We start from the raw sequence: 25,817 nt of genomic DNA, 5'->3' as shown, positions 1-25,817 counted from the left end.
AAACTTTAATGGCAAAGCAGACTTCATATAAAGCCAGTTAACAAATATCATGTAATAAGTATAAAACTCGGATAGTAATTAGCTTGTACAAGGCAAGGGGGTTTATATATTCTAATCAGAGAAAACTAGGCAATATGGACATGTTCCAGCTAATTCTCTGGTCAAATGCAGGGAGATACTATTTAGTCCAGAGATTGAAAGAGGCAGAAGTAGAAAAATAGCATGCCGATGCTCCTTTTGAGAGACAGATTGGTGAAAAATCTTTACCAATATGTACTCAATTAAGACAGTATCAGACCGCTAAATTAATGAAGTTAATCTTCCACTAGCAAGAGAATGGGGAAGAATAGAGAATACGAGGAAAATAAGGTGACAGGAAACATGAGTAATATCTCACTAGATAAAAGTCCACATCACCAAAATTTATTTCTTCAAATTTAACCTTTACATTACCAGCACTTTCACAAAACTCCCAATTCCCTTGGTGAGCTCATTCTTTTGGCCAGGATTTCACCAACCTCTGGGAGGTGGTGTGAGAGGAGGAACAATAAAATTACAGGGAACATGGTCAGCTCTTCCCCGCAATGTAGTTCTGCTGTTGGGCATTTTACTGATGGTAGGACTGAATGAAAAAAGGCTGTACACAGCCTGAGGCCCAATTAGGGCCTATTTTACATTTGTGTTGGCATTTTGCCACCAGCGGACAACACATCCATTGTGTGGGGAGGCTGTCAAGTAAACGGCAGGAAGGGGTACCTTATCAAAGAAGGAAACATGGATAGGGAAAGCAGTATCCGTGGCCCCACGATCACTCTGAGGACATTTCCCTCTGACCCTTGACCCTGTGAACTTTTGACATTTTTATTTACTTATCTGCTCAGTTCCTGAGGTTCCGGCATTCCTCAGCAGCAACCACCTCTCCCGGCTTCATAGCTGCTGACCATGTAATTGGGTTGGCAGCACCAGGAGCCAATATTTAATTGGATGGTGGGCCCACTAGCAGCCAATTAGAAGGCTATCTGCTGTAAAATTGCTGAGCAAGTCCTGTTGCTAGCAAATGCAGACTCAGGATTTGTTTTTTATCTCAGTGTTAGAGACACCACTCGCACTATTCTGCTGAAAAACATAAATGCTATAGTAAGAAACTTGTTTAAACAGTAAAAGTGTTTCACCTTGAATCCAAGGCCTTAATGGGGTTTCTTTAGGGTTTTCCCAGAACCCTAAGAAAGTTACCATGGACTGTTATTTGGAAAACTCATTCCTGTTTATTTACAGATCTACGTATGTCTCTGTACTCTAGACTAGGTTGTAATTCCACTTTCCACCAGATCTCAGCTAGCTAGCCACGTGACATTGTATCATAGTTATATCAGTAGTTACATCAGGGTGGCTAGAGAAAGAGTTGTTCCACTTAAGGAACTAGGAGTGAAGTTATACGTAGAACCAAAGGAAGTGGGTGAGATCCTTAATGAGTACTTTGCTTCAGTATTCACAAAGGAGAGGGACACGTCGATTGATGATGTCTTGGAGGGGTGTGTAAACCCTTTAGAACAAGTCACCATTACGAGGGAGGAAGTACTAGGTGAATTAAAAATCATTAAGGTAGACAAACCCCCAGGGCCAGATGGCATTTATCCCAGATTACAGAGGAAGACAAAAAATGAAATTGCTGGGTCTCTATCAGAAATCTTTGTTTCTTCGTTGGCCACTGGTGAGGTACCAGAGGATTGGAGGATAGCCAATGTTGTCTCGTTATTTAAGAAGGATAGCAAGGATAACCTGAACTTGACGCCTGTGATAGTGAAACTGTTGGAGAAGATTCTTAGGACTAGGATCTATACACATTTGGAACCGAATGGTCTTGTTAGTGACAGACAGCATGGTTTTGTATGTGGAAGGTCAAGTCTCACTAATTTAATTGAGTTTTTTGAGGAGACAAAAGTGATGGACGAGGGAAAGGCTGTGGATGTTGTCTACATGGATTTCAGTAAGGCATTTGACAAGGTCCCTCATGACAGGCTGGTGCAAAAGATTAAATCTCACGGGATCAGTGGTGAACTAGCTAGATGGAATCAGAACTGGCTTGGCCATAGAAGACAGAGGGTGGTGGTGAAAGGGTGTTTTTCTGAATGGAGGCCTGTAACTACTGGTGTTCCGCAGGGATCAGTGCTGGAACCTCTGCTGTTTGTAATATATATAAATGACTTGGATGAAAATGTAGCTGGTTTGATTAGCAAGTTTGCGGATGATACCAAATTTGGCGGAGTTGTGGATAGTGATGAGGATTGTCAGAGAATACAGCAGGACGTAGATAGACTGGAAAATTGGGCAGAGAAATGGCAGATGGAATTTAATCCGGACAAATGCGAGATGATGCATTTTGGTAGATCCAATTCAGGTGGGAGCAATAAAATAAATGGCAGAACAATCCGGAGCAGAGACACACGGAGAGATCTGGGAGTACAGGTCCACAGATCCTTAAAGTGGCAGCACAGGTGGAAAAGGTGGTGAAGAAAGCATATGGCATGCTTGCCTTCATCGGGTATCGAGTATAAAAGTTGGCAAATTATGTTACAGTTATATAAAACATTGGTTAAGCCACATTGGAATACTGTGTCCAATTCTGGTCACCACACTACCAGAAGGACGTGGAGGCTTTGGAGAGAGTGCAGAAAAGGTTTACCAGGCTGTTGCCTGGTATGGAATTGTTGTGGGAAAAGTCACCACTCGGAGATCAGACTTGAGATTCAACATGTAGTTTATTAAATCGAAGCTTCGGGAGGATCTCTGGGCAGAGTTCCTCAAACCGGCTTGGCGGCAAGCGCATTTATATACGTTAAAACATCGCAAACATCGGCAGTTTCGCATCAAGCCATGGGCAGTTACATACTTTGGCCAATTGGACCCCTTGACAATAGTTAGTTATCAATAACTCCCAATCACATTTCATTGAAAATACCTCACTGTTCCAGTTCCCCTTTCAGGCCATCTGCCCCTGAGGTACCTGACTATTTCTGTCCTTTGCTGTCTGACTATTCCTGCTTGCTTTGCACTTTTACACTAAAATGAGATCTCGCTCACCCCAGCTTGTCACTAGTCAGGGCTCAAGTGTTTGTGGTTAACCACAGAGTGCAAAGTCACATACACAACTTTTCTTGTCTTAAAAAGTTTTACATTCACAATGATGGCTTAAAAAGTTTTACATTCACAATAATGGCTTGAACAGTCTCAATTTTACTCCAACAGAATGTATTAGCTATGAGGAGAGATTGAATAAACTGGGATTGTTCTCCCTGGAAAGACAGAGGCTGAGGGGCGACCTGATAGAAGTTTATAAAATTATGAGAGGTATAGATAGGATGAACAGTTGGTAGCTTTTTCCCAGGGCAGAAATGACAATTACAAATTCAAGACAAGAGGGGAAATGTTGAGTGGAGATGTGCGAGGAAAGTTTTTTACACAGAGGGTGGTGGGGGCCTGGAATGCACTGCCAAGTGAGGTGGTTGATGAAGTTATGTTAGCCACATTTAAGACTTATCTTGATAGGCAAATGAACAAATGGGGAATAGAGGGATATAAGCAGTTGGTTTAGATAGATAAATGTGATCGGCACAGGTTTGGAGAGCTGAAGGGTCTGTTCCTGTGCTGTGCTGCTCTTTGTTCTATCAGTATCAGGTGCTCCTGAAGTTAACCCTTTACTGTACAGGCAGGATTCTCCAGCTGCGCTCGGCCCAAGACCAGAAATGCCCACCTGAATTTAATGGACCATTAAATGGTCCACCAGATTTTCTGTCTCGCCCACTACGATTCCCGTGGCGGGTGCAACAGGAGAATTTTAGCCTACATCTATCCCCATGTCTTTATCACAACTATATATACATATTACGACATATCCCCCGATGATCAATCTCCCTGATTTCATTTTGAGGTTGAGGATGAATGATGCTCTCTCATTGTTCGATATGAGTGTCTTCCACTGTTGTAGAGTTTTGACTTGTTTGTGGTTCCTTGTCTCCCTCCAGATCTAAGTAGCATGTCCAAGTAGTATTTCCCTTCATTTCCGTCCCAACTATTTGAAGGCCGTTTAGTTCCTTCTGACATTTCTCTGGTCTGTCTAAGTTATGTAAGATTTCTGTTGTGAAGCTTTGTCTATTGCTGTGCCTTCTTTCTGTTGATCTCATATCGACACTCTGTCCCTGAGCTGTAGCACTTTTAAGTCTTTTAAGTAAGTTTATTTATTAAAGTTTAAAGTTTATTTGCTAATCACAAGTAGGCTTACATTAACACTGCAATGATGTTACTGTGAAAATCCCCTAGTCCCCACACTCCGACACCTGTTTGGGTACACTGAGGGAGAATTTATCACGGCCAATGTGCCAGTACATCTTTTGGACAGTGGGAGGAAACCAGAGCACCTAGAGGAAACCCACATAGACACAGGGAGAACGTGCAAACTCTGCACAGTGTCCCAAGCCAGAAATTGAACCCTTGTCCCTGAAGCTGTGAGGCAGCAGTGCTAACCGCTGTGACACAGTGCCAACTTGTGCTCTGTGCCTAAAGCCGAAAGTAGGAGAATGACTGTCTCTTTATTCCGCCTCACATTCCCCAACTCTCCCATGATCATCTGATGTAATGTTAGGTTGGAATGTCTGCTGTAGAGTTGGAAGTTATGTTTGAAGCCATTTTCACATGGTGAGCACCTGTTTTTTAATGGTAAGGTTCTATAGTTAAGTTGATGGGAGCAATTTTCCCAGCCTGCTGCGCTGCATTTGTAGTGCAGTGGGCTAGGGGACTCAACTAGAGGCCATTTTGCGGGCTTTCTGCTGAATGCCATGGCCTCTACAAGTCTCCAGCAGCCGGATTTCCAGCGCCGTCAACCAGGGTGGTTCACTCCAGTGGGGTTTAGTATAACCCCCCACTTGCGGGGAGCTGGCAACCCGACCTCATTGGAGTGAAGGGGGGGCCAGTGAGGCCCTCCAGAGGATCATGCGCTGGAGGGGGTCCCTGGCATTGCCATCTTGGCAATGCCAACCTAGGCCCCTTGACACTGCCCATGGGGCAAGGTACCAATGCCCAGGGGGTATCTTGGCACTGCCCACCAGGTATTGGGCAGTACCAAGGGGGCTGGGCCTTATGGGGGCGGGGCCTATGGAGGGGGGTTGATCGTGGGGGGGGGGGTCCCGCTGCCACTCTGCAGTCAGGCTGAGTGATGGAGGCAGGGAGGCCAGTGATTCAGGCTGACCATCAGGGCTGGGGACGGGGTTCAGCCTGCTGGGTGGGCCGGGGCTGCAGGTGGAGGGGAAGGTCGAGGCTGCTGGTGGAGAGGGGATTGGGTGACCGGCTGACTGGGCTGTGGGGTGCATGGGGCTGAGATCAAATGAAGGGCAAGGGCGTGGGGGTCTTGAGGTAGTTGAGGCTGGCTTGACATGTTTGGGGGGGGTCAGTGATCGGGCCATGGGGGAGTCGGAATGCCGGCGATACGGAGGTCATGGGGCTGGCCAGCAAATGAGCTGACCAGCGATCGGGAAGCTGGCAGTGTGGGGACAGGTTGACGCATGCACAATGGCCCGCTTAATGCTATGCTGCCGGTCTCTCCACTGGGAATAGACTCCACCCACTGATTTCTGGAGTGAATCACGCTGGGGTACTCTGCAGTGCACAGAATGTGGGGGATTCATTTTGAAACTCCTGCTGAAAAAACCAGAGGGATTTATTCCAGTTTTTACACAAATTTGACACGTAGAATGTTTTTGGGAGAATCACCCCAATACCTTTGTTCTTTTTCATCAATTTCTGGGTTGTTCAAATGCTTTCTGCTTCTCTATTTGACTTAGGATATCTAGGTGAACTAGTCACAAACATGAAACCATATTCCTGCATAAAGTTAAGGAATGGCTTGTTAACAAATTGAAGACTATTTTCTGATACCACATTGTCCAGGAGGCCATGTGTCATGAAGTTTATTTTTAGTGATTTAGTGACTGACTCCACTGTGATGCTGTGCAGTCCATTCACTTCAAACCATCGAGAGTAATAGTCAATGATGGTGGTGAAAATGTTGCTTTTAAACTCAAATAAATCCATTTCCAGGTGCTGCCATAGCCTTGAAGGAAAAGTGGAGGCTGTTAGTTGTTCACTCTGCCGTTAGCTATTCTCTACACATGTACGGCAATTTGTGATTAACTCTTCAATTGAATGACTGATGCCTGGCTATCAGACTGATTGCTCGGTTCTTGCTTGGCATTTCAATATAACCAAGTGACCTTGATAGTTTTTTTGTAAAATGTCGAGTCAAAATGTTTTAGGGATGATTTGTCTGTTCTTAAAAATTAAGAAATCATCTACGATTGTGAGATGTTTTCTCTGTTTGAAGTATTGGTGAAATACTGGGTTGTTAAGAGTATAATCTGGCCATTCTGCTATACAGTAAGAAGTTGAACAACACCAGGTTAAAGTCCAACAGGTTTATTTGGTAGCAAAAGCCACACAAGCTTTCGGAGCTCCAAGCCCCTTCCCTTCTTCTCTCACCTGAAGAAGGGACTTGGAGCTCCGAAAGCTTGTGTGGCTTTTGCTACCAAATAAACCTGTTGGACTTTAACCTGGTGTTGTTAAACTTCTTACTGTGTTTACCCCAGTCCAACGCTGGCATCTCCACATCATTCTGCTATACGCATTTTGATACACTCATCATCCAGTGATTGTGCTTGATTAATTTCTTGTAATGTGTTCTCCATGGCTGGTAAGTGTTTAGTAATGAAACAGAGTATATGTTTCCATTTCCTCATGAAAACTTTTATTTTCCTGTTTCACTCCTTCCACTGGTATTCTTGATCATGCACTTGCTGAAGTCTAGTACTTCCCTTGAAAGTACTCAGTGAGTATCTCATGAGTCTCAGTCTAAAATGTTGAATTCTAGGCACCATTTTTGAAATTTCCTTTATGTTAAGAAGAGCAAACAAAGATTTATGGTCAGTTTCAATTTTAAACCTTAATCCCATGACATTATCGGAGAACTTCTCACAGGCCCATGTGGCTACTAATGCTTCTTTCTCAATGATTGCATATCTTTCTCTCTGTCCATGAGAGATCTTGAGGATCTTACAACTCACATAAACTGGCCTTCTTTACCCACCTTTTTGAACTTGAAAATGCGCTGTGCCCAAGCTGCTGCTACAGTTGTCGGCAATTCTGAGCTGTAGTGCGCTGGAATATCAGAGATTCTTGATCTTTTCAAAAGCATTTTGTTGGTCCACATTCCAGCGCCACTATTGACTTTGTCTGAACAACTGTTTAACAGCTTGTTAATTTCAGCCAGGTTTGCTAGGAACTTGGTTGTGCTTCCCAAGTAATTTTCATAATTCTGTGATTATGCTAGGCTGAGGAAACATTCTAATCACCTTGGTTTTCTGCAGGGTCAACAGTAATTTCCAAAATTTGCACAATGTGTCCTAAGCATTTTATTGTAAGCTTTGCATAATCATATTTGTCATTTAATGTCAAACCTGTTACTTGTCGAACTTTGAGGACTACACTCACTCGACGGTCATGTTCTTCCTTCGATGAACAGTGTGTGCGAATGTTGTCCAAATAACATACTGCTCCTTCCATGCCTTCCACGATATGAAACATTGGGCCCGATTCTCTCATCCTGACGCGCACGTCTTTTGGCGCGTTGGGATGGGAGAATCGTGTGCTGGCCATTTCGCGGGATTCACGCATGTGTTCCTGATGCATGCGCGTCTCCCACAGCTGGAGAACAGGCGCAGTCGGGACTGCGCTGGAAACTGGCGAGAAAAGAGGTAAGTAATTTAAATCTTTTTTTAATGTATTTTAAATGTCATTGTCGGACCCGGCATGGAATTCTCTGGGCCCGATAGCATCTCCCATCCTGCCAGGAGTATTTCACTCCGGTGGGGTTTAGAGTAGCTCCCCACTTCCAGGGGACTAGCGGGAGACCCTGCCGGAGTGAAGTGGAGGCAATCGGGTTCCCCCCAGTTCCTGCTGGCACTGCCCAAGGGGCAAAGTGCCAATACCCAGAGGGAACCTTGGCACTACTTATCGGGCATCAGTCAGTGCCAAGGTGGAGGGACCTATTGTGGGCAGGGCAAAGGGGGCAAAGCCTAGGGAGCAATCGGTGGGGATGGGAGGTCCCGCTTCCACTCTGCATAGGAATTGGTCAGGGCTGGAGGAGGCCAGCAATTGGGGCGAGCTGGGGGGTAGGGGTGGGGGTGGGGGGTGATCTGCCTCCCAGTGGGGGGTCAGGGGGGTTGGAGATTGGGGTGCTCTGGGACAATGGGGGGGGGGGGGTCCGGGCTGGCCCAGGGGGGGGGAGGCTCTGCGGGGGTCCCAGGCTGACCAGCAATCGAGCTGGCCAGCAAACTGCAGGCTGACAGATTGGGGCCACTGCGCATGTGCAGAGGCCCGGAACTGTCAGACTCCAACGTGAATAGTTGAATGAGTGTAGTCCTCAAAGTTCGACAAGTAACAGGTTTGACATTAAATGACAAATATGATTATGCAAAACTTACAATAAAATGCTTAGGACACATTGTGCAAATTTTGGAAATTACTGTTGACCCTGCAGAAAACCAAGGTGATTAGAATGTTTCCTCAGCCTAGCATAATTCCATGCCGGGTCCGACAATGCACCTGAGCTTTTACTGAGATTCACGATTGTGACCTCTGCAGTGCACAGAGTGTGGGAGATTTGGGTCTGAAGTTGAACTGAAAAAACAATCGTGATTTACACCAGTTTTCTCACCAATTCAGCACTTTTGGGAGAATCGCCCCCATTGTTTTTTGGAATTTCTCTGGTGCAAATGCAATTCCAAATGCTAACTTGTAAAAACAATAGCAACCAAAAAGCAATCTAGATTCTTTGTCCAGCAGTCCAAAGCCATTCTTAGCATCAACTTTTATGAAGATGCTGCTTTTTGATAATTTGTTGAGAATTTCATCATCTGATATCATTGGGTGGATCTCACACTCGACTGACATGTCAGTCCATGAAGATTTTAATTGAAGTATCAGGCTTTGTTGCTAGGACCATTCCAGAACACCAATTTATAAATATCGTTACTGAAGAAATAACCTCTTTTTCTAACATGTATTCAATTTCGCTCTTGATTTTGTCTAAGCGTGAGTGCAGGTTGTCAGCATTCCTAGGCCTGAAAATAGGGATGGAACACCATTTCTGAATACTTTACTGACTGATCTTCAGCAATTTCATCAATCTTATGAATCAGCCTCAACTGCAAGCATGCCTGGTGGATTTCTTTGTATGAGTTGGAAGCCTCACACAAGCCTCCATTGCCTCATGGAGACGATCTTACCGTTGCACCCTACTAGCCGATGAGCGGGGCGTGTTGGTAAGATCACAAGAGAGCCGAGAAATCGGATTGATGCCTGATTTCTTGCCACTTGCGATCATACCAGTACCAGATACCTGGCATGATCAGCCTTATGTCCACTTCTGGCATGAGGCTGAATATTTAATATATTTAAAATTGAATTTACATACATTTAATGAGCCTGGGACAGAATCGTCCGGGCTCACTTGCCTCTGTGGCCCCGCCGAGAAAGGTTCTCTCTGGCATGAATCACAGTTGGACCCCAGCAATGGAGACCAATTGTGATGGCCTCGCCGGTGGAACTGGAGGACCCCTGGGGAGGGCAGGGGAAAGGGTTGCCTCTTGGGCAGTGCCAGGCTGGCACCCTGGCACTGCCCACTGGGCAATGCCAAGGAGGTGGGGCCAGAAGGAGGCAAGGCCTACTGGAGGCTGGATCAGACCATGGATGGCAGGTTGGTGGTGGAGGGGTTGACTCGCTGCGCACTCTGCACCAGGGATCGGTAGGGTAGGGAAGGGGATGAATGGAGCTGGCTATGGGGGGAGGATCAGGTGACCAGTCACGGGCTGGATGGTCCAGCGGCCATTTGAGTGGGGGAGAGGGAGGGGGGATTGGTCCAGGTGGGGGAGGGGGGAGGCTGAGATAGGCCATAGGCCCCTGCATTGATAAGGGGGTGCTGTTTGTGAGGCAGGCTGAGATCAGCCGAGGCTGCGTGACAGGCTTCTGCTGCTAGAGACCTGCGCGTGCACAATGGCACTCTCTGCTGCTCTCCACCAGCATTTGTGCAATTTAAGGCCGCCCCCTCCTTCTAAGGGTGGGAAACTGTTTTCAGAGTCATTCATGCACTGAGTGAATAAGATTGCAGATTTGAACGCACCTAAAAAGTGGATCTGAACCTTTTTCGTTTTCATGCCGTACTGGACTTTGAATTTTTTTGTTAAGATTGCTCCCCTATGTCTTGCTATTGCGTTGTCTGCACATAGGGTAAAGCATTTTGTTTCTGGAGAATCTCTTCCTCCAAATGTCCCAGTGTTGAGCTTGTTGCAAGCCTTCAGTGCTTTGGAACAGTTCTGGGTGTGACCCTGCTCTGACAAAGGGTCATCCTGACTGGAAGCGTTGCCTCTATTCCCTCTCCACAGATGCTGTCAGACCTACTGAGATTTTCCAGCACTTTCTGTTTTTGTTGTGAATGTAGCATCCATGCTTGACCTAAGCTCTGGATTTTTTTCTGCTTCAGTAGTTTGGCTTGTAGATTGTGATCTGTACTCACTGCTGGCAGGACTCTAGTGCTCCATTCTCAGGTTAGACTTCAATCTTTTCTCTTCTTGTCCTATTTCCTAAAGATTTGCACGTCTTTCAGATTTGTAGTCTTCCTTTGCTGTTTTTCTGGGTCTTATTGCTCTGTCTGCTGCCACTATGGTTTGTTTTGAGTTCAGGATCCTGATCCTTAGGATTTGCCTAGGAATGCTACCATGGACTGTTATGCAAAAAGCATTCTTGTTTATAGGTCTATATACATATACTCTACAGGTTGTACTTCTGCTTCCCATCAGTCTCAGTCTCTTAGTCATGGGACATTGCATCATAGTTACACAGTAGTTACATCAATAAGAGGTGCCCCAGGTGTAAATCCTTTAGTCTATGAAAAATAACTTCACAAAAATAGAACAGTTATCAATGCTTTCTTTTGTTCCATTTTGTCAATGATTCTCTATTTAAAATTTTATCTTTCTGTCCCTTTGTATTTTAAGCTTAACTTCTCGCTTTCACCAACTCTGACCTATCTTTCCTATTTCCTAACTTTTAAATTATTTTATTTCATTATTGTAACTCGTTTCTTCATCTTTGCTTACACAAAATGTATAATGCACCAAATTATAAGTTGGAACATTAAAAGCCTTTGCTGGAGTAATGCAATTGAATTTCTTCAGTGTATTCCTTTTCTTTATATGTTGATTAAAATGGTTCACAAGGACTGAAAATTGATGAATACAGCTTATAAAGAACTTGTATTTCTTTCAGCCATCAGGAAAAGCTAATATTATAGGAATAAAAGACAAAAAAGATTTAGCTGCACCTAATCCAGGTAAGCCTTCTCAAGATAGTAAAATTAATGAGTAAAATATTTTTTGATTTGATTTGATTATTATTGTCACATGTATTAGTATACAGTGAAAAGTATTGTTTCTTGCGCGCTATGCAAACAAAGCATAAGATTTGCTTTGTACTTTCCAGTAATAGGGATGTGCATAATTAATATAAATGCACCAACTTTATCAACTTCACAAAGCTAAATTTTGAAATTGTAAATCAAAGTTGAAAGAATATTATTCCCTGCTGTCTAATGTTTCAGTTAACTGCATAGTTTACCTTTAAGACATGCTAAGGCATATTTTCTGACTGACATTTTTCCTGTAGGAACACCTTTGCTTGTGTCAAGTTCCTACAAGAGTTGATTCAACTCTCCTATTACCCTATATATTAAAACATCTATTTAATTTTCAATTTCGGGTGAATCTAGAAAAATATATATGTGCTGGCATTGTGACTGTTTTATCATTATCACTCCATCCTGATAAGGTAGCTGTGAGGGCTAGAAAACCCAAATCATTCTGAAACAACCAGTCACCAGTACTCACCACCGCCCAAATATGGTTGTCAGCCGTTTCAAGTAGTTCCAAGCTCCCTCTGATTGATAACTATTTATAATAGAATTACCTGCAATAGCTCATTTAGAAAACATTGCCTTAAATAGCAGATTAACAGCTGAACAATATCACATTATCACGTCCCAGACTATAGACTACTCATTTAGCAGTAAATGCTGAAAGGGTCCTTTATATACATGTTGCACTCTTTGCTACAATGTTTTGTTTGGTTAATCCAATTCAGTTCAATTTTGTTCAGTGGCAACCAGATTGAGGTTCCATATTTTATTCTAATCAAAAGAATCTATTTAATTTCCTGCCTTGGTGATAAACCTCTTCATCTTATATCATCCAGCCCATTAAAGTGACCAGAACCACCATGGGCACAAAGCAATAAATAACTGACTTGGCCTGAAGCTGTACTTTCCAATCAGGATTTTTAATTTGGGAACTATTCCAAATTATTATTTGCAATCTGGATTTGGTTAAAAATCCTAAAGGTGTAAGTGAATAGATATAAATTATATCAGTGTATCTACATATTGATGAATATATTGGATATAATCTTTTGCATGTGACCTTACATGCTATTCTGTGCATACAACCAGTAGTGGCAGCAATTAAACAGAGCAAAGTTTGTGCTGATATAAAATGTTGAGTCCTAATAATGCCGAAAAAGCACTGTTTTAACTTTGCTGCAATGTGAAATGAATAGTAGCAGGTTGCCCACCCATTATAAATCCATTTTCATTTTCTTTCTGCTGACTTCAGTGAGGAGAGAAAATGTGTGGACTGTGTACCACCCGAGACTGCTGCACGCTCCCACTGAAGTGAAAATTCTATGCCATGCATACTGCCAGTTGAGGAGACCAGGTCAAATCTGCAGTGCATGCTGAGTTAGCCGATCTGAGGTGCAGCAAGTGAAGGGGCATTGCCTCCCCAAATCAGGAAGGGGTAAATCAGCTAGGCTTGTTTTCCATAGGAAATTAGGGATGTAGGAACAGGAGTAGCCACTCAGCCCGTCGAGCCTTTTCCAGGAATCAACAAGGTCATGGTTGATCTGCAGCCTAACTCCATATACCCACCATTTCCCCATATCCCTGCTTGAACAGGTGCATGTTCGAATATTGAGTGAGACAGGATTGGATTTAGCCGTGATTTCAGCCAGTGTGGGAAAAGCCTGTTGACTCTCTCTGGGTTCCCACATGATAAATGGCAAAATCGAACAGCATCAAATACTGATGCTGTTTTAGGTGGACAAGCTGTTTAACACTTCTGCCTGTGTACAGAATCAGATGTCAAGAAAGTGGCTGGGATTTGTGTACCCCTCCCTGCAACCCCTCCAGTTTTCAAAACCTAGCTGTCCACGTTTCAGGTATAAAAGTGAGTTAAATTTCTCCCTCCAAACCTTTGTGCGCAGAAAGAAAACAATGAAAAAAAAACGCAAAATCCCCAATGACATATTGTGACCTCTGGCATATATGTTTCCTGAATACCAGGGAATACATGTATGGCATTGTCTTTATGATGTGGAGATGCCGGCGTTGGACTGGGGTAAGCACAGTAAGAAGTCTCACAACACCCGGTTAAAGTCCAACAGGTTTATTTGGTAGCAAATACCATAAGCTTTCGGAGCACTGCTCCTTCGTCAGATGGAGTGGATATCTGCTCTCAAACAGTGCACAGACACAGAAATCAAGTTACAGAATACTAATTAGAATGCGAGTCTCTACAGCCAGCCAGGTCTTAAAGGTACAGACAATGTGGGTGGAGGGAGCACTCAACACAGGTTAAAGAGATGTGTATTGTCTCCAGACAGAACAGCTAGTGAGATTCTGCAAGATCAGGGGGAAAGCTGTGGGGGTTACTGATAATGTGACATAAATCCAACATCCCAGGTTAGGCCGTCCTCATGTGTGCGGAACTTGGCTATCAGTTTCTGCTCAGCGACTCTGCGCTGTCGTGTGTCGTGAAGGCCGCCTTGGAGAACGCTTACCTGAAGATCCAAGGCTGAATGCCCGTGACTGCTGAAGTGCTCCCCCACAGGAAGAGAACAGTCTTGCCTGGTCATTGTCGAGCGGTGTTCATTCATCCGTTGTCGTAGCGTCTGCATGGTTTCCCCAATGTACCATGCCTCGGGACATCCTTTCCTGCAGCGTATCAGGTAGACAACGTTGGCCGAGTTGCAAGAGTAGGTACCGTGTACCTGCTAGATGGTGTTCTCATGTGAGATGATGGCATCCGTGTCGATGATCCGGCACGTCTTGCAGAGGTTGCTGTGGCAGGGTTGTGTGATGTCATGGTCACTGTTCTCCTGAAGGCTGGGTAGTTTGCTGCGGACAATGGTCTGTTTGAGGTTGCGTGGTTGTTTGAAGGCAAGAAGTGGGGGTGTGGGGATGGCCTTGGCGAGATGTTCGTCTTCATCAATGACATGTTGAAGGCTCCGGAGGTTGAAGTTCCATCCCACCATCAGACTTACCATGGACTACTCTCCGGAATCGGTTGCATTCTTGGACACACGCATCTCCATTAAGGACGGTCACCTCAGCACCTCACTGTACCGCAAGCCCACGGATAACCTCATGATGCTCCACTTCTCCAGCTTCCACCCTAAACACGTAAAAGAAGCCATCCCCTACGGACAAGCCCTCCGAATACACAGGATCTGCTCGGATGAGGAGGATCGCAACAGACACCTCCAGACGCTGAAAGGTGCCCTCATAAGAACAGGATATGGCGCTCGACTCATCGATCAACAGTTCCGACGCGCCACAGCGAAAAACCGCACCGACCTCCTCAGAAGACAAACACGGGACACGGTGGACAGAGTACCCTTCGTCGTCCAGTACTTCCCCGGAGCGGGGAAGCTACAGCATCTCCTCCGGAGCCTTCAACATGTCATTGATGAAGACGAACATCTCGCCAAGGCCATCCCCACACCCCCACTTCGTGCCTTCAAACAACCACGCAACCCCAAACAGACCATTGTCCGCAGCAAACCACCCAGCCTTCAGGAGAACAGTGACCACGACACCACACAACCCTGCCACAGCAACCTCTGCAAGACGTGCAGGATCATCGACACGGATGCCATCATCTCACGTGAGAACACCATCTAGCAGGTACACGGTACCTACTCTTGCAACTCGGCCAACGTTGTCTACCTGATACGCTGCAGGAAAGGATGTCCCGAGGCATGGTACATTGGGGAAACCATGCAGACGCTACGACAACGGATGAATGAACACCGCTCGACAATGACCAGGCAAGACTGTTCTCTTCCTGTGGGGGAGCACTTCAGCAGTCACGGGCATTCAGCCTTGGATCTTCAGGTAAGCGTTCTCCAAGGCGGCCTTCACGACACACGACAGCGCAGAGTCGCTGAGCAGAAACTGATAGCCAAGTTCCGCACACATGAGGACGGCCTAACCCGGGATGTTGGATTTCTGTCACATTATCAGTAACCCCCACAGCTTTCCCCCTGATCTTGCAGAATCTCACTAGCTGTTCTGTCTGGAGACAATACACATCTCTTTAACCTGTGTTGAATGCTCCCTCCACCCACATTGTCTGTACCTTTAAGACCTGGCTGGCTGTAGAGATTCGCATTCTAATTAGTATTCTGTAACTTGATTTCTGTGTCTGTGCACTGTTTGAGAGCAGATATCCACTCCATCTGACGAAGGAGCAGTGCTCCGAAAGCTTATGGTATTTGCTACCAAATAAACCTGTTGGACTTTAACCGGGTGTTGTGAGACTTCTTATTGTCTTTATGACACAACTTTCATTTCATTTAGGTTCCAAATTGAAACAGAAAATAATAATATGCTAACAATGGATGGAATTTCCCATTTTAAATGCAGATTTCACAGTGGGCAGGAAAAGCAACAGTGAAGCCCCAGAAGGCAGTGCCCAGGGGTAGTGCTAAGGACAATATTAGGGTGCAGTGCCAGGGTACTGCCAGGCATGATCCAATGCTACAGACCAAGTGCTGGAATTTGGGATTAGAACGGATGCTGGCCAGTGCAGATATGATGGGCAGATGGGTCTATTTTTGTGTTGTAAAACTCTATAACTCGCCGCCTTCATGGTGAACTGACTTTAGCTCCTCTGACAGGTTCTGCCCACCAGGTGAATGCCGTGAGAGAGTAGTAATAATTCATGTCGGTGTGAGGACACAAAAATGTAAATGGATAATATAATGCCGGGGGTGGTGGAAATATCAGGTGTAGAGATCTGACTAGATTTAAATTTGTTCTCATGGGGTTCATGATGTTGAACGTTGGGATCCCATTGCATCACTGGCGTAATTGTGGAGACAATTGTGGACTGCATGCTGACATACGTGGTGCATTTTGGGCCTCTCGTGATATTTTGCATTCCCGTCACCATTCACATCTGATGTGAACGGGAGCACAAAATCCTGGCCAATGTATATATCAATGTATTAAAGTTGTGATACATTTCACAAATAATTCCATTATATTTCTAGGACGCAATGGAACAAATCGGATACAATTTTTTCCCAAAAAGCCTCATGTAAATACAGGAGTGGTCTTAGGTATGTTTCAAGTCAAAATAATCAGCCTCTTTGACATCTATATGCAGTTTGTTTGCCATATAGCGAGTTGGAGAATCTGCACAATGCATCCAAGGACTGAATGCTTTGCAACAAAATGTGTTGAAATTATGATTAATTGTATTTCCGCTAACCAGGCAAATAAATAAGGAATGCATGTTTTAGGATAATGGACCCAGTAGATCTTCTACATTGTTAGGGTATTCAGCTATGTGAGTATATTACAGAGGAAAATGCAAATTTATATTCTGCAATATTTGAGAGTTTGTATTGGACCAATTGAAAATATAATGTATTATTCTGTTAAAGTTGTTGTTCAGATTTCTTGCTCGTTTGTAGTTTGTACACTTTCCATACAGTAAATTAAGGCACCTGGCCTAGCCCAAATTTGCACCGAGACGAGATCTAAAGGGTTACCATACCTGTCCAAAAGGGTACTTTGGCTATCCAAATGAATACACCAAGTTCTGACCTGCTCTGGTCTAATCTACACACGTTGGGTTTCCCACTCCTAGTCTACTGCTGATGACTTAAATAGCTGGTTGCCCTCATAAACCATGCATTGTGGAACACGCCCGGCCCCCATTCCTACAATCACAAAAACAGGAAGTGCAGAATTCAAGAGTAGGATTTCCAATTTTCAGGCATTTCTGTTATTCTCACCAGACCATTAAGTGGCCCTTAATTGCTCTTAAGGGCCTCAATTGACCTTGAGGTGGGAAAGGTGCCCTGAACTTTCCTGGCCCCGAACTTGAAAGAGGAAGTTGGCAATGGTCCCTTCCCACCTGATTATATTGCCCACTCTACCTCCCAGCCAATGGGGACATTAAATTTTATCCAGAGTTACAATGTCAACTGCAGCAGGAAATTCACCAACCTAATTGACCCATATTAAAAGGCGATATGTAAAGACAAGTACTATGATAGAAGAGGGGAATATTTGAAGACAAATAAACAGATTGTCTTGACATTGGATGAGCAGAAATTTCTTCCAATTCAGCATTGGGAAAATTGAAGCCGTTGTTTTCAATCTCCACCACAAACTGTTTCCTAACCATTGATTCTGCCTCACCTCAGCCATTTTCTAAGGCTAAACAGACTGTTCATAGCCCCCCTGGGTCGGAACTCTACCACCTCACCTGCCACGGAATAGGAGTGGGCGAGGTCCGACAACGGAAATCATTGTTGACCTTGGATGGGAATTTCTGGTCTCATTGAGAGTACCTACATTCATACTGGTAACTTCGCCAGCGTCTGTCGCTGACTCAGCTCATTTGCTGCTGAACACCACACTCCTCACCCCCCCCCCCCCCCCCCCCCCCCCCACCTTTGTTACCACGACACTCAATAATTCTAATGTTCTACCAAAGTAAAATGCTGGAAATCTAAAACAAAAACAGAAAATGCTGGAAATATACAGCATCTGTGGAGAAACATGGTTGATCTTTCAGATTAATGAACTTTCCTCCATGCTCTCCATGATCCACCCTACTTGCCCCTTCATCCAAAATTCTGGTGCCTCATCTTAACTTGCACCAAGACCTGTTCACTAATTATTCCTGTGTTCACTTATCTACACTGACTCATGATCCACCAACACCCTGATTTTAAAATTTACATCCTTGATTTCACATCATTACATGTTCTGTCCCTCCCTATCTCTGTAATCGTCCTGGCCCTAGAATCCATCAGAACATCTATGATCTTTCAATTCTAGTTTCTTGTGCATGCCCAAATATCTTCATTCCACCATTGGCAGTCTTGTCTTCAGATTTCGAGGCCTGTAATTCCATATCTAAACCTGTCTTCCTTTCTCTCTCTGTTCCTTTAAGAAGCTCCTTAAATGACTTTGACTAAGCTTTTCATTGCTAGTCCTTTAAATGGTTCAGTGTCAAATTTTGTTTGATAATTTATTCTGTGAAATGCATTGGGACATTTTGCAATATTAAAAGCATGATATAAATGAAAGTTGTTTTTGAACTAATCCAGAGAACCAGTCTAATGCTTTGGGGACATGGGTTCAAATCCTATCATGAGATTTCAATTAAATAATAACTTCAATCCATGAACCTGGTCTATAAAACCAGTCTCAATAATGGTGTAGGAAATCTGCCATCCTTACCTGGTCTGGCCTACATGTGACTCCAGGCCTTCAGCAATGTCTGGTTGGCTCTCAACTTCTCTCTGAAAGGGCTATAGATCCAGGCCTACAATTACTTTGCATATCCCGTGGAAGAATAAAGGAAAAAAATGATTGGTTAGCTTTCACTGAACTTTATAGAATAACTTTTTGGATTGTACATAATCTGAGTAAAATTCCTGATCAGGCTTTTCAATAACTGTTTCAGGTGGTCAGTCAGCTTCCGATAGTGCCAATCTCCATTCTGGTACCAGTTCATCACCAAAACCTATCATTCCAGGTAAACCAGATTAGGTTGGACACAGTGGGCCCTATTTTACCATTTTAATTCTAAGTGCTGGGCGGACTTGAAACTGGGAGTGTTTTGACCTTAATAGGGCGGCACGGTGGCACAGTGGTTAGCACTGCTGCCTCACAGCGCCAGGGACCTGGGTTCAATTCCCAGTTTGGGTCACTGTCTGTGTGGAGTCTGCACGTTCTCCCTGTGTCTGCGTGGGTTTCCTCCGGGTGCTCCGGTTTCCTCCCACAGTCTGAAAGATGCGCTGGTTAGAGTGCATTGACCTGAACAGGCCCCGTAGTGTGGCGACTAGGGGAATTTCACAGTAACTTCATTGCAGTATTAATGTAAGCCCTACTTGTGACTAATAAATAAACTTTACTTTTTCACATCCAACTTTTAGGCCTGTTCTGAGGTGTCCCCATACACACTCTGTCTGCAAAAATATCAGTGAGTCCAAATCGCGCTGCACAAGCCTGTGGGCGGGGCTTAACACACCCAAAACCCTGCAGCTCCAATCAGCGCCTCCAACTGCGCATGTGCAGAAAAAAAAGACAGAATGCTGCTTCCCTGCCACATCCCTCCCGGGCCAGATAATGCCACCCCCTGGTGCCTACAGACATTGCCCCACCCCCACAACATTACTGACCATCTTACCCCCCCCCCCACCCCTTCCGCCACCCAGACTGATCGTGAGCCCCTCACCCCCCCTTCCCCCCAATGATCTCAGGTAGAGTGACAATGGATCCGCTTTCACCCCCACTAACCTCAGGCAGAGTGGCAGTGGCCATCCTTCCCCACACTGATCTCAGGCAGAGTGGCAGTGGACCCCCTTTCACCCCCATTGACCTCTGGCAGAGTGGCAGTGAACCCCCCTTCCCCTCCACTGATCTCAGGTAGAGTGCCAGCGGACCCCCCTTCCCTGCCCACTGATGTCAGGCAGAGTGGCGGCAGACCTCCCTTCCCCTCCACTGATCTCAGGCAGAGTGGCAGCGGCCCTACTGATCTCAGGCAGAGTGGCAGCGAACCCCCCTTCCCCCCCACCAATCTCAAGCAGAGTGGAGCGGACCCCCTTTCACCTCCACTGATCTCAGGCAGAGTGGCAGCAGACACCCCCCCCTTCCCTTCCACTGATCTCAGGCAGAGTGGCAGCGGACTCTCTTTCATTCCCACTGATCTCAGGCAGAGTGGCAGCGGACTTTCTTTCATTCCCACTGATCTCAGGCAAAGTGGCAGTGGACCCCCCCTTTCCCCCCACCGATCTCAAGCAGAGTGGAAGTGAACCCTCCTTCCCACCCTGCCCCCACCGCCCCACCAATCTCAAGCAGAGAGCCGTCGGACACTAGGCACTTACCTTCTCGCTAACCCTCACTGATGGAGTGCCCGAATCGGACTTATATGGAGCATGTCTGTTTCACGCCAATTCCGGATGGGCGAACGCAGTGGTAAAAGGGGAAGTGCCAATGAAGTTGGATGTGCAGCCCATTAAGTCAATTTGAATGCATGCAAATGCATTTAAATGGTTGTCGCGCCCGTTTCGGGTGCGGTCCCGATCGAGGCCATTTTCAGGCCTAGGTAAAGGTGGAACCAATGCGGAGGTGGGTGCGGATCGCGGTACCCGCCTCACGCCTGATTTTACCAAGTTTTTGCGCCCAATCATGGGCCCAGTGTTTCACCAGGACCCCTAAAATCAAGGGTCTTACTATACTCTTAGTTACCCAAACAGTTTTTGTACAAGCTTAGACATTTATCAGTGCAAAGATGCTAACAAGACTATCTTATAATTCAAAAACTGAAAAACTTCATGCAATTTTTGCCCAAAGCATTCCACGACACATAACTTCAACTTAGTGTAACTACTGGAGTTATTGAAATTCCAGTATTTAACAGAAACGTTGTCATTTATGGAACTTTTAAAAACTATTTTAAATTCTGGGCCCTATTTTACCATTTTGATTCTAAGTGCTGGGCAGACTTGAAACTGGGAGTGTTTCAGATCTGACTTTTACGCCTGTTCTCAGGCGCCCCCATATGCACTCTGCCTGAAAAAATATCAGCGATTCCAAATCGCGCTGCACAAGCCTGTGGGTGGGGCTTAACAAGCCCGAAATCCTGCAGCTCTGAACGGCGCCTCCAACTGCGCATGCGCAGAAACAAATGATAGAATGCTGCTTCCCGCCACATCACTCCCGGGCCAGATAATGCCTCCTCCTGGCCCCCACAGATATTGCCCCACCCCCACAACATTATTGACCCTCTTAACGCAGCCCCCTCACCCCTTCCCCCTCACTGACCACAGGCAAAATGGCAGCAGACCCCCCCTTCACCCACCCCCACCAATCTCAAGCAGAGAGCTGTCGGATGCTTGGCACCTATCTCCTCACTATCTGGTGCGCCCGAATTGGACTTTTGTGGAGCATGTCTGTTTTGCGCCCAAACTGGATGGGCGAATGTGGTGGTAAATGGGGAAGTCCTGGTAAGGTTGGGTGTGCAGTCCATTAAGTCAATTTAAATGCATGCAAATGCATTTAAATGGCCGTCACGCCCATTTTTGGGCCTTGGTAAAGGGGGAACTGGTGCGGAGGCGGGCGCGGATCGCGCTACTCGCCTTACGCCCAACCTTTCGTGCCCGAAAATGGGCACAACGCGATGGTAAAATCGGGCCCTCTGAGGTTTACTTGAAGGGAAGTGAATCTCAAGGGAAAAAACAACACAGGAAGAATATTGACCTGTCCTATTAGAAAAGAGATAACTGCAGAAAATATTACATTAAAAAACTAACCTGCTTTACTTACGTTAATAAACTTGTGCATTTTACACCCCCTATTTAGCGAGAAGGATGCTCTAGTTGTGTGTTGCAAATCAAGTCAAGCAAAACAGAAAATGTGAAATAAAGCTAGGTCTTGTAGATCAGACCACATCCATATGCATCCTTCCCTATTGAAAAACTGTCTAGCTCAGTCTTTCTAAAAGAAACATGCCCTCTACCAGTCCCCTCTCCTTTTCTCCATTTCTATGAGCCTGAGTGTTGATATTGGTGTTCAGTGAGGTTTCTTTACATTCCTGCTCTTAGCTATACAATAATTGTTATTGGTAACGCACCATTGGAGACACAAATAAAAGCACTTTGATGTCACCTGCAGCTTATGTCAATACTATATTCCAAACCTATTAGCAACGAATATGGAACCTGTATTAGTGGCGCCAACTTTTAAAAATCAAGCATGGAAAGTCCCTTATTAAAATTGCTGCGATGAAAATATTAGGTACCTGAATAAATATCTTTCATGTTATTATCACATTTATGGTACCATTCCTGATTACAGATAATTGCTTTGCTAAAGTCAAGGGTTGAATTGTAGCCAGACTTCTCAGAGTTTCCATTAAATTTTTTATTCGGTGGACCAATATACAGTACAACATAATTTTGCCAACAAAAGTTCAACTGTGCATTCAAAATATAAACCGTTATTTTGGGCGACAGGGTGGCACATTGGCCAGCACTGCGGCCTCACAGCGCCAGGGACCTGGGTTCGATTCCCGGCTTGGGTGACTGTGTGGAGTTTGCACATTCTCCCCGTGTCGGCATGGCTTTCCTCCGGGTGCTCCAGTTTCCTCCCACAATCCAAAAGACATCCAGATTAGGTGCATTGGCTATGCTAAATTCTCCCTCAGTGTATCCGAACAGGCGCCAAAGTATGGCAACTAGGGGATTTTCACAGTAACTTCATTGCAGTGTTAATGTAAGCCTACTAATAAATCAACTTTAAACTTAAATTTTAATTTGGGCTATGAATGGACATTGCCACTTCTTTAGATAATGTTTGGTTTCACTCTTCACTGTCAGATAATCTGGTAAATCTTCTAACAAGACAATTTACAGGATGACAACAGCCCTTTAATCCAAAACCCTTTTAGTGTTAGATTTAATGGGAGTTAGAACTCCACAATGATGAGTGGCAGAGTGCAGAATGGAGAGGTGATTCAAAGTTAGAAAATCCAAAACCCACAGAATTTTAAAATTTTACGTGCCTCAAATGTTCACAGTTTTAAATTTATTGACTGTAGATCAGGTTTCCCAAGGCTCAGAACACCAGAGCAATATTTAATTCAAAATAAGGATGTATGGCTAGAAACCCATTGAGACTCCTGCAATGCCTCCTTCGGGGACTGCTCACCATCAGGCACTTAAATGGACATTGGGGGACTTCCATGGTTTCAAAGACCCTCAGGAAATCCTGCTCCCTGAGAGCCACTGTGCCAATCAGAGGACAGCACCTGTCCATTGCAGGTAGTGCCAGGGACAGTGGCCAGCGGACGCTCCACTCCCATTCCTGATGCCTCGAGAGGTAGGTATTGACCGTCTTTGAATGAGGGAGCCCCCTTCATCCCCGTCTTTGCAAGCACCTATAACAGGTTATCCTTTCGGGCTATCCATGAACTGTCCTGCCCAGGACTTAATCAGGGCAGAGACATAAAGGTAGGGGGATTCCCCTCCACCACCATCCTACCCAATTAAATAATTCCTGCCACCAAGCCCTCCTCAGGGGAACGCATTAAATTCTGCACCCCCGCAGCCGAAGAGAGGCTGGATCCAGCAGGTGAATTTTTTTCTAGGGCTGCTTGTGAGCCAGGAAGAGCAGAGTGCTTCCCCACAGTTGTTCAAGCTTCCCTGCCCAAGATTGAAACCCCTTCACCCCCACCCAGTGGGTGATTGGTGGAGACACCCCCATCCCCCACCGATCCAAACTGTTGAATACTCTACCCTCCGGATCCCTAGCCGGTGATTTCTCTCAACCTTGCATCCATGATCACACCTCTAACCATGCATTCACTGTCTTTCCCCAGCCAAACATCTCTCCTTGATCTTCCCCAACTGAGGCTTACTAGCTGAACTCCTCAATCTGGCTGGCTGCTTGCAGGTTACGGAGAAATCCTTTAAAGCCAAGGTCCTTCATCTTCACAGCCGTATTACCTGCATTTCCAGGTTTCCCAGCAATGAACACCTCTGCCCAGCACTCCCTGCTTTCCCATAATAATGGGACAGATATTTCCACCAGAAATCATTTAAAACAATTCTTCACGGATTAATGCAGATTATTTATTACTCTTACGTTGTTTGCAACAGAACGAACTCCTGATCAGTTCCATGGCAAGGAAGACATAAATAAGTTCAAAGATAAAGGTAAGTGGAATGGAGGAAGCAGAGTTTAAAGTGCAGTCCATTTGTCGTTGCAATTAACAGCCAGACCATAGATATAATGAATAAATTTACGAATCTTCACTCTAATATGCAGTCTTGTCTGCCAGGAACGTGTCTTGGGAATTTGGCCGTGTAATGTTATATTCATTAATATAAATGGACCAAAAGCTACGAGGGGAAGAATAAGTCCAAATTTCCAATAGGCATCCCTGTTGAGATAGTGTGATACTGAAATTATCATCAATGTGGTATCCCCATGCAAAATCTGTAAGTGTAGACAGTTTCAGAAATGGAAATGAAACCATTCCTGCAGAGCAAAGGTGCAGTTCCACGACTGGGATTTAGCCAAGGGGAAAGAATAGCATTTCATCTGACCTCAACAATAAATAACGTGTCAAGAAGCACTTAATATTGTTATTTTGAGCAGAATAGGAATGTCCCATTGTGCAGTTCATCTCTCAGCAATACAAAAAACATAATTTCATTCTAAATTTAAACAGGAGTGTTAGCATGAATTACTTAAAGATAAAGAAATTAAGAAAACTTTCTTGATAATTGATGCATGTTGTTAGGATTTTGTCCTTTGCTTTTAAATCTTGGGACAATCGCAGCTCGATTCTTAAATGATAAGCATGGGACCTGATAATCTAATCTCAGATATTGGGCAGAATTTTCTCAGGGTCGAATGGGCGAGAAAACAATAGATTTTCTCAGCTGTTTTTTTCAGCGAGGTAAACGATGCGAATTATGGGCCATAATGTGAAGCTCGCCTGCAGGGACGGGGTAGAGTCCCAGCTCACTTGTGAGACTGGCGGATGGGTTCTAGGGATGCCATTGCACAGACGTCCGGATCTCCCATTGTGTACACAGTATACTGGGAGATCTGTCATCCCCTCCCACCCCCACAGACATTGCCTCCCACCAAGGACATCATCACTTCCTCCATCGCCGCCACCCCGCCCTCCCCCTACAAACACCACCCCCATCTCAGATCGTCAGCCCTTAATCACCTCCCCGATTGCCGCCCCCAACTGGTAATCATCACCACTACCCCCTGATTGCCAGCCCCACCAATCAGCGCCCTCCCCTGCTGGGTTCTTCGCTTCCTTCCCCTCCTACAGACCTCACCCCCTCGCCAGCCCCCATCAGGCTCCACCCCTGTTAGGCCCTGTCCCCCTCAGGCCCTGCCCCCTCAGATCACACCCAGTCAAGCCCTGCCCCTATCAGGCTCTGCCCTTGCCACTGTCTGGGTGCCAGGCTGGCAGTACCAGGGTACCAGGATGGCAGCCCCAGGATACCAGGCTGGCAGTACCCCATGGGCACTGCACAATCCATCCCCAACCTCCTAGGGGGCTTCAGTGGCCTCCAGTCCCACCAATGAGGCCATCACATCTGGTCCCATTGGTGTGGACTATCTGTGATTGGTGAGGGGACTAAGGTAAGCGAGCCCGGATGACTGCGTCCTGGGCTCTCTGTGACATGTTAAACATGTCATTAATATTTAAATCAGCCTTGTGCCCTTTCTGGGCTCAAGGCTGATTTCACTGGCAAAAAGGGGCTGGCAAGAACAAGAGAGGCAAGAAACTGGACGCAAACTCGATTTTTCACCTCTCGCCCCATCT

At 45.4% G+C, this 25,817-nt stretch overlaps 1 protein-coding gene across 1 annotated transcript in view; it reads left to right on the top strand.

Annotated features, from left to right (window-relative positions):
- The window catches only part of LOC144506076 (uncharacterized), a 186,980-nt gene that overhangs the window by 140,476 nt on the left and 20,687 nt on the right, over positions 1–25,817 (top strand). Inside the window, exons 7-10 of the mRNA XM_078231893.1 lie at positions 11,371–11,434; positions 16,489–16,557; positions 18,924–18,995; positions 24,121–24,177. Of these exons, the coding sequence (XP_078088019.1) occupies positions 11,371–11,434; positions 16,489–16,557; positions 18,924–18,995; positions 24,121–24,177 (262 nt within the window). The remainder of the gene's footprint in view (positions 1–11,370; positions 11,435–16,488; positions 16,558–18,923; positions 18,996–24,120; positions 24,178–25,817) is intronic.

This window comes from Mustelus asterias, chromosome 17 (assembly GCF_964213995.1).
Source record: "Mustelus asterias chromosome 17, sMusAst1.hap1.1, whole genome shotgun sequence".
In the NCBI taxonomy this organism is placed as follows: domain Eukaryota; kingdom Metazoa; phylum Chordata; class Chondrichthyes; order Carcharhiniformes; family Triakidae; genus Mustelus; species Mustelus asterias.
The sequence above is the reverse complement of the archived record's forward strand: the minus strand, read 5'-3'. Positions and strand labels throughout refer to the sequence as shown.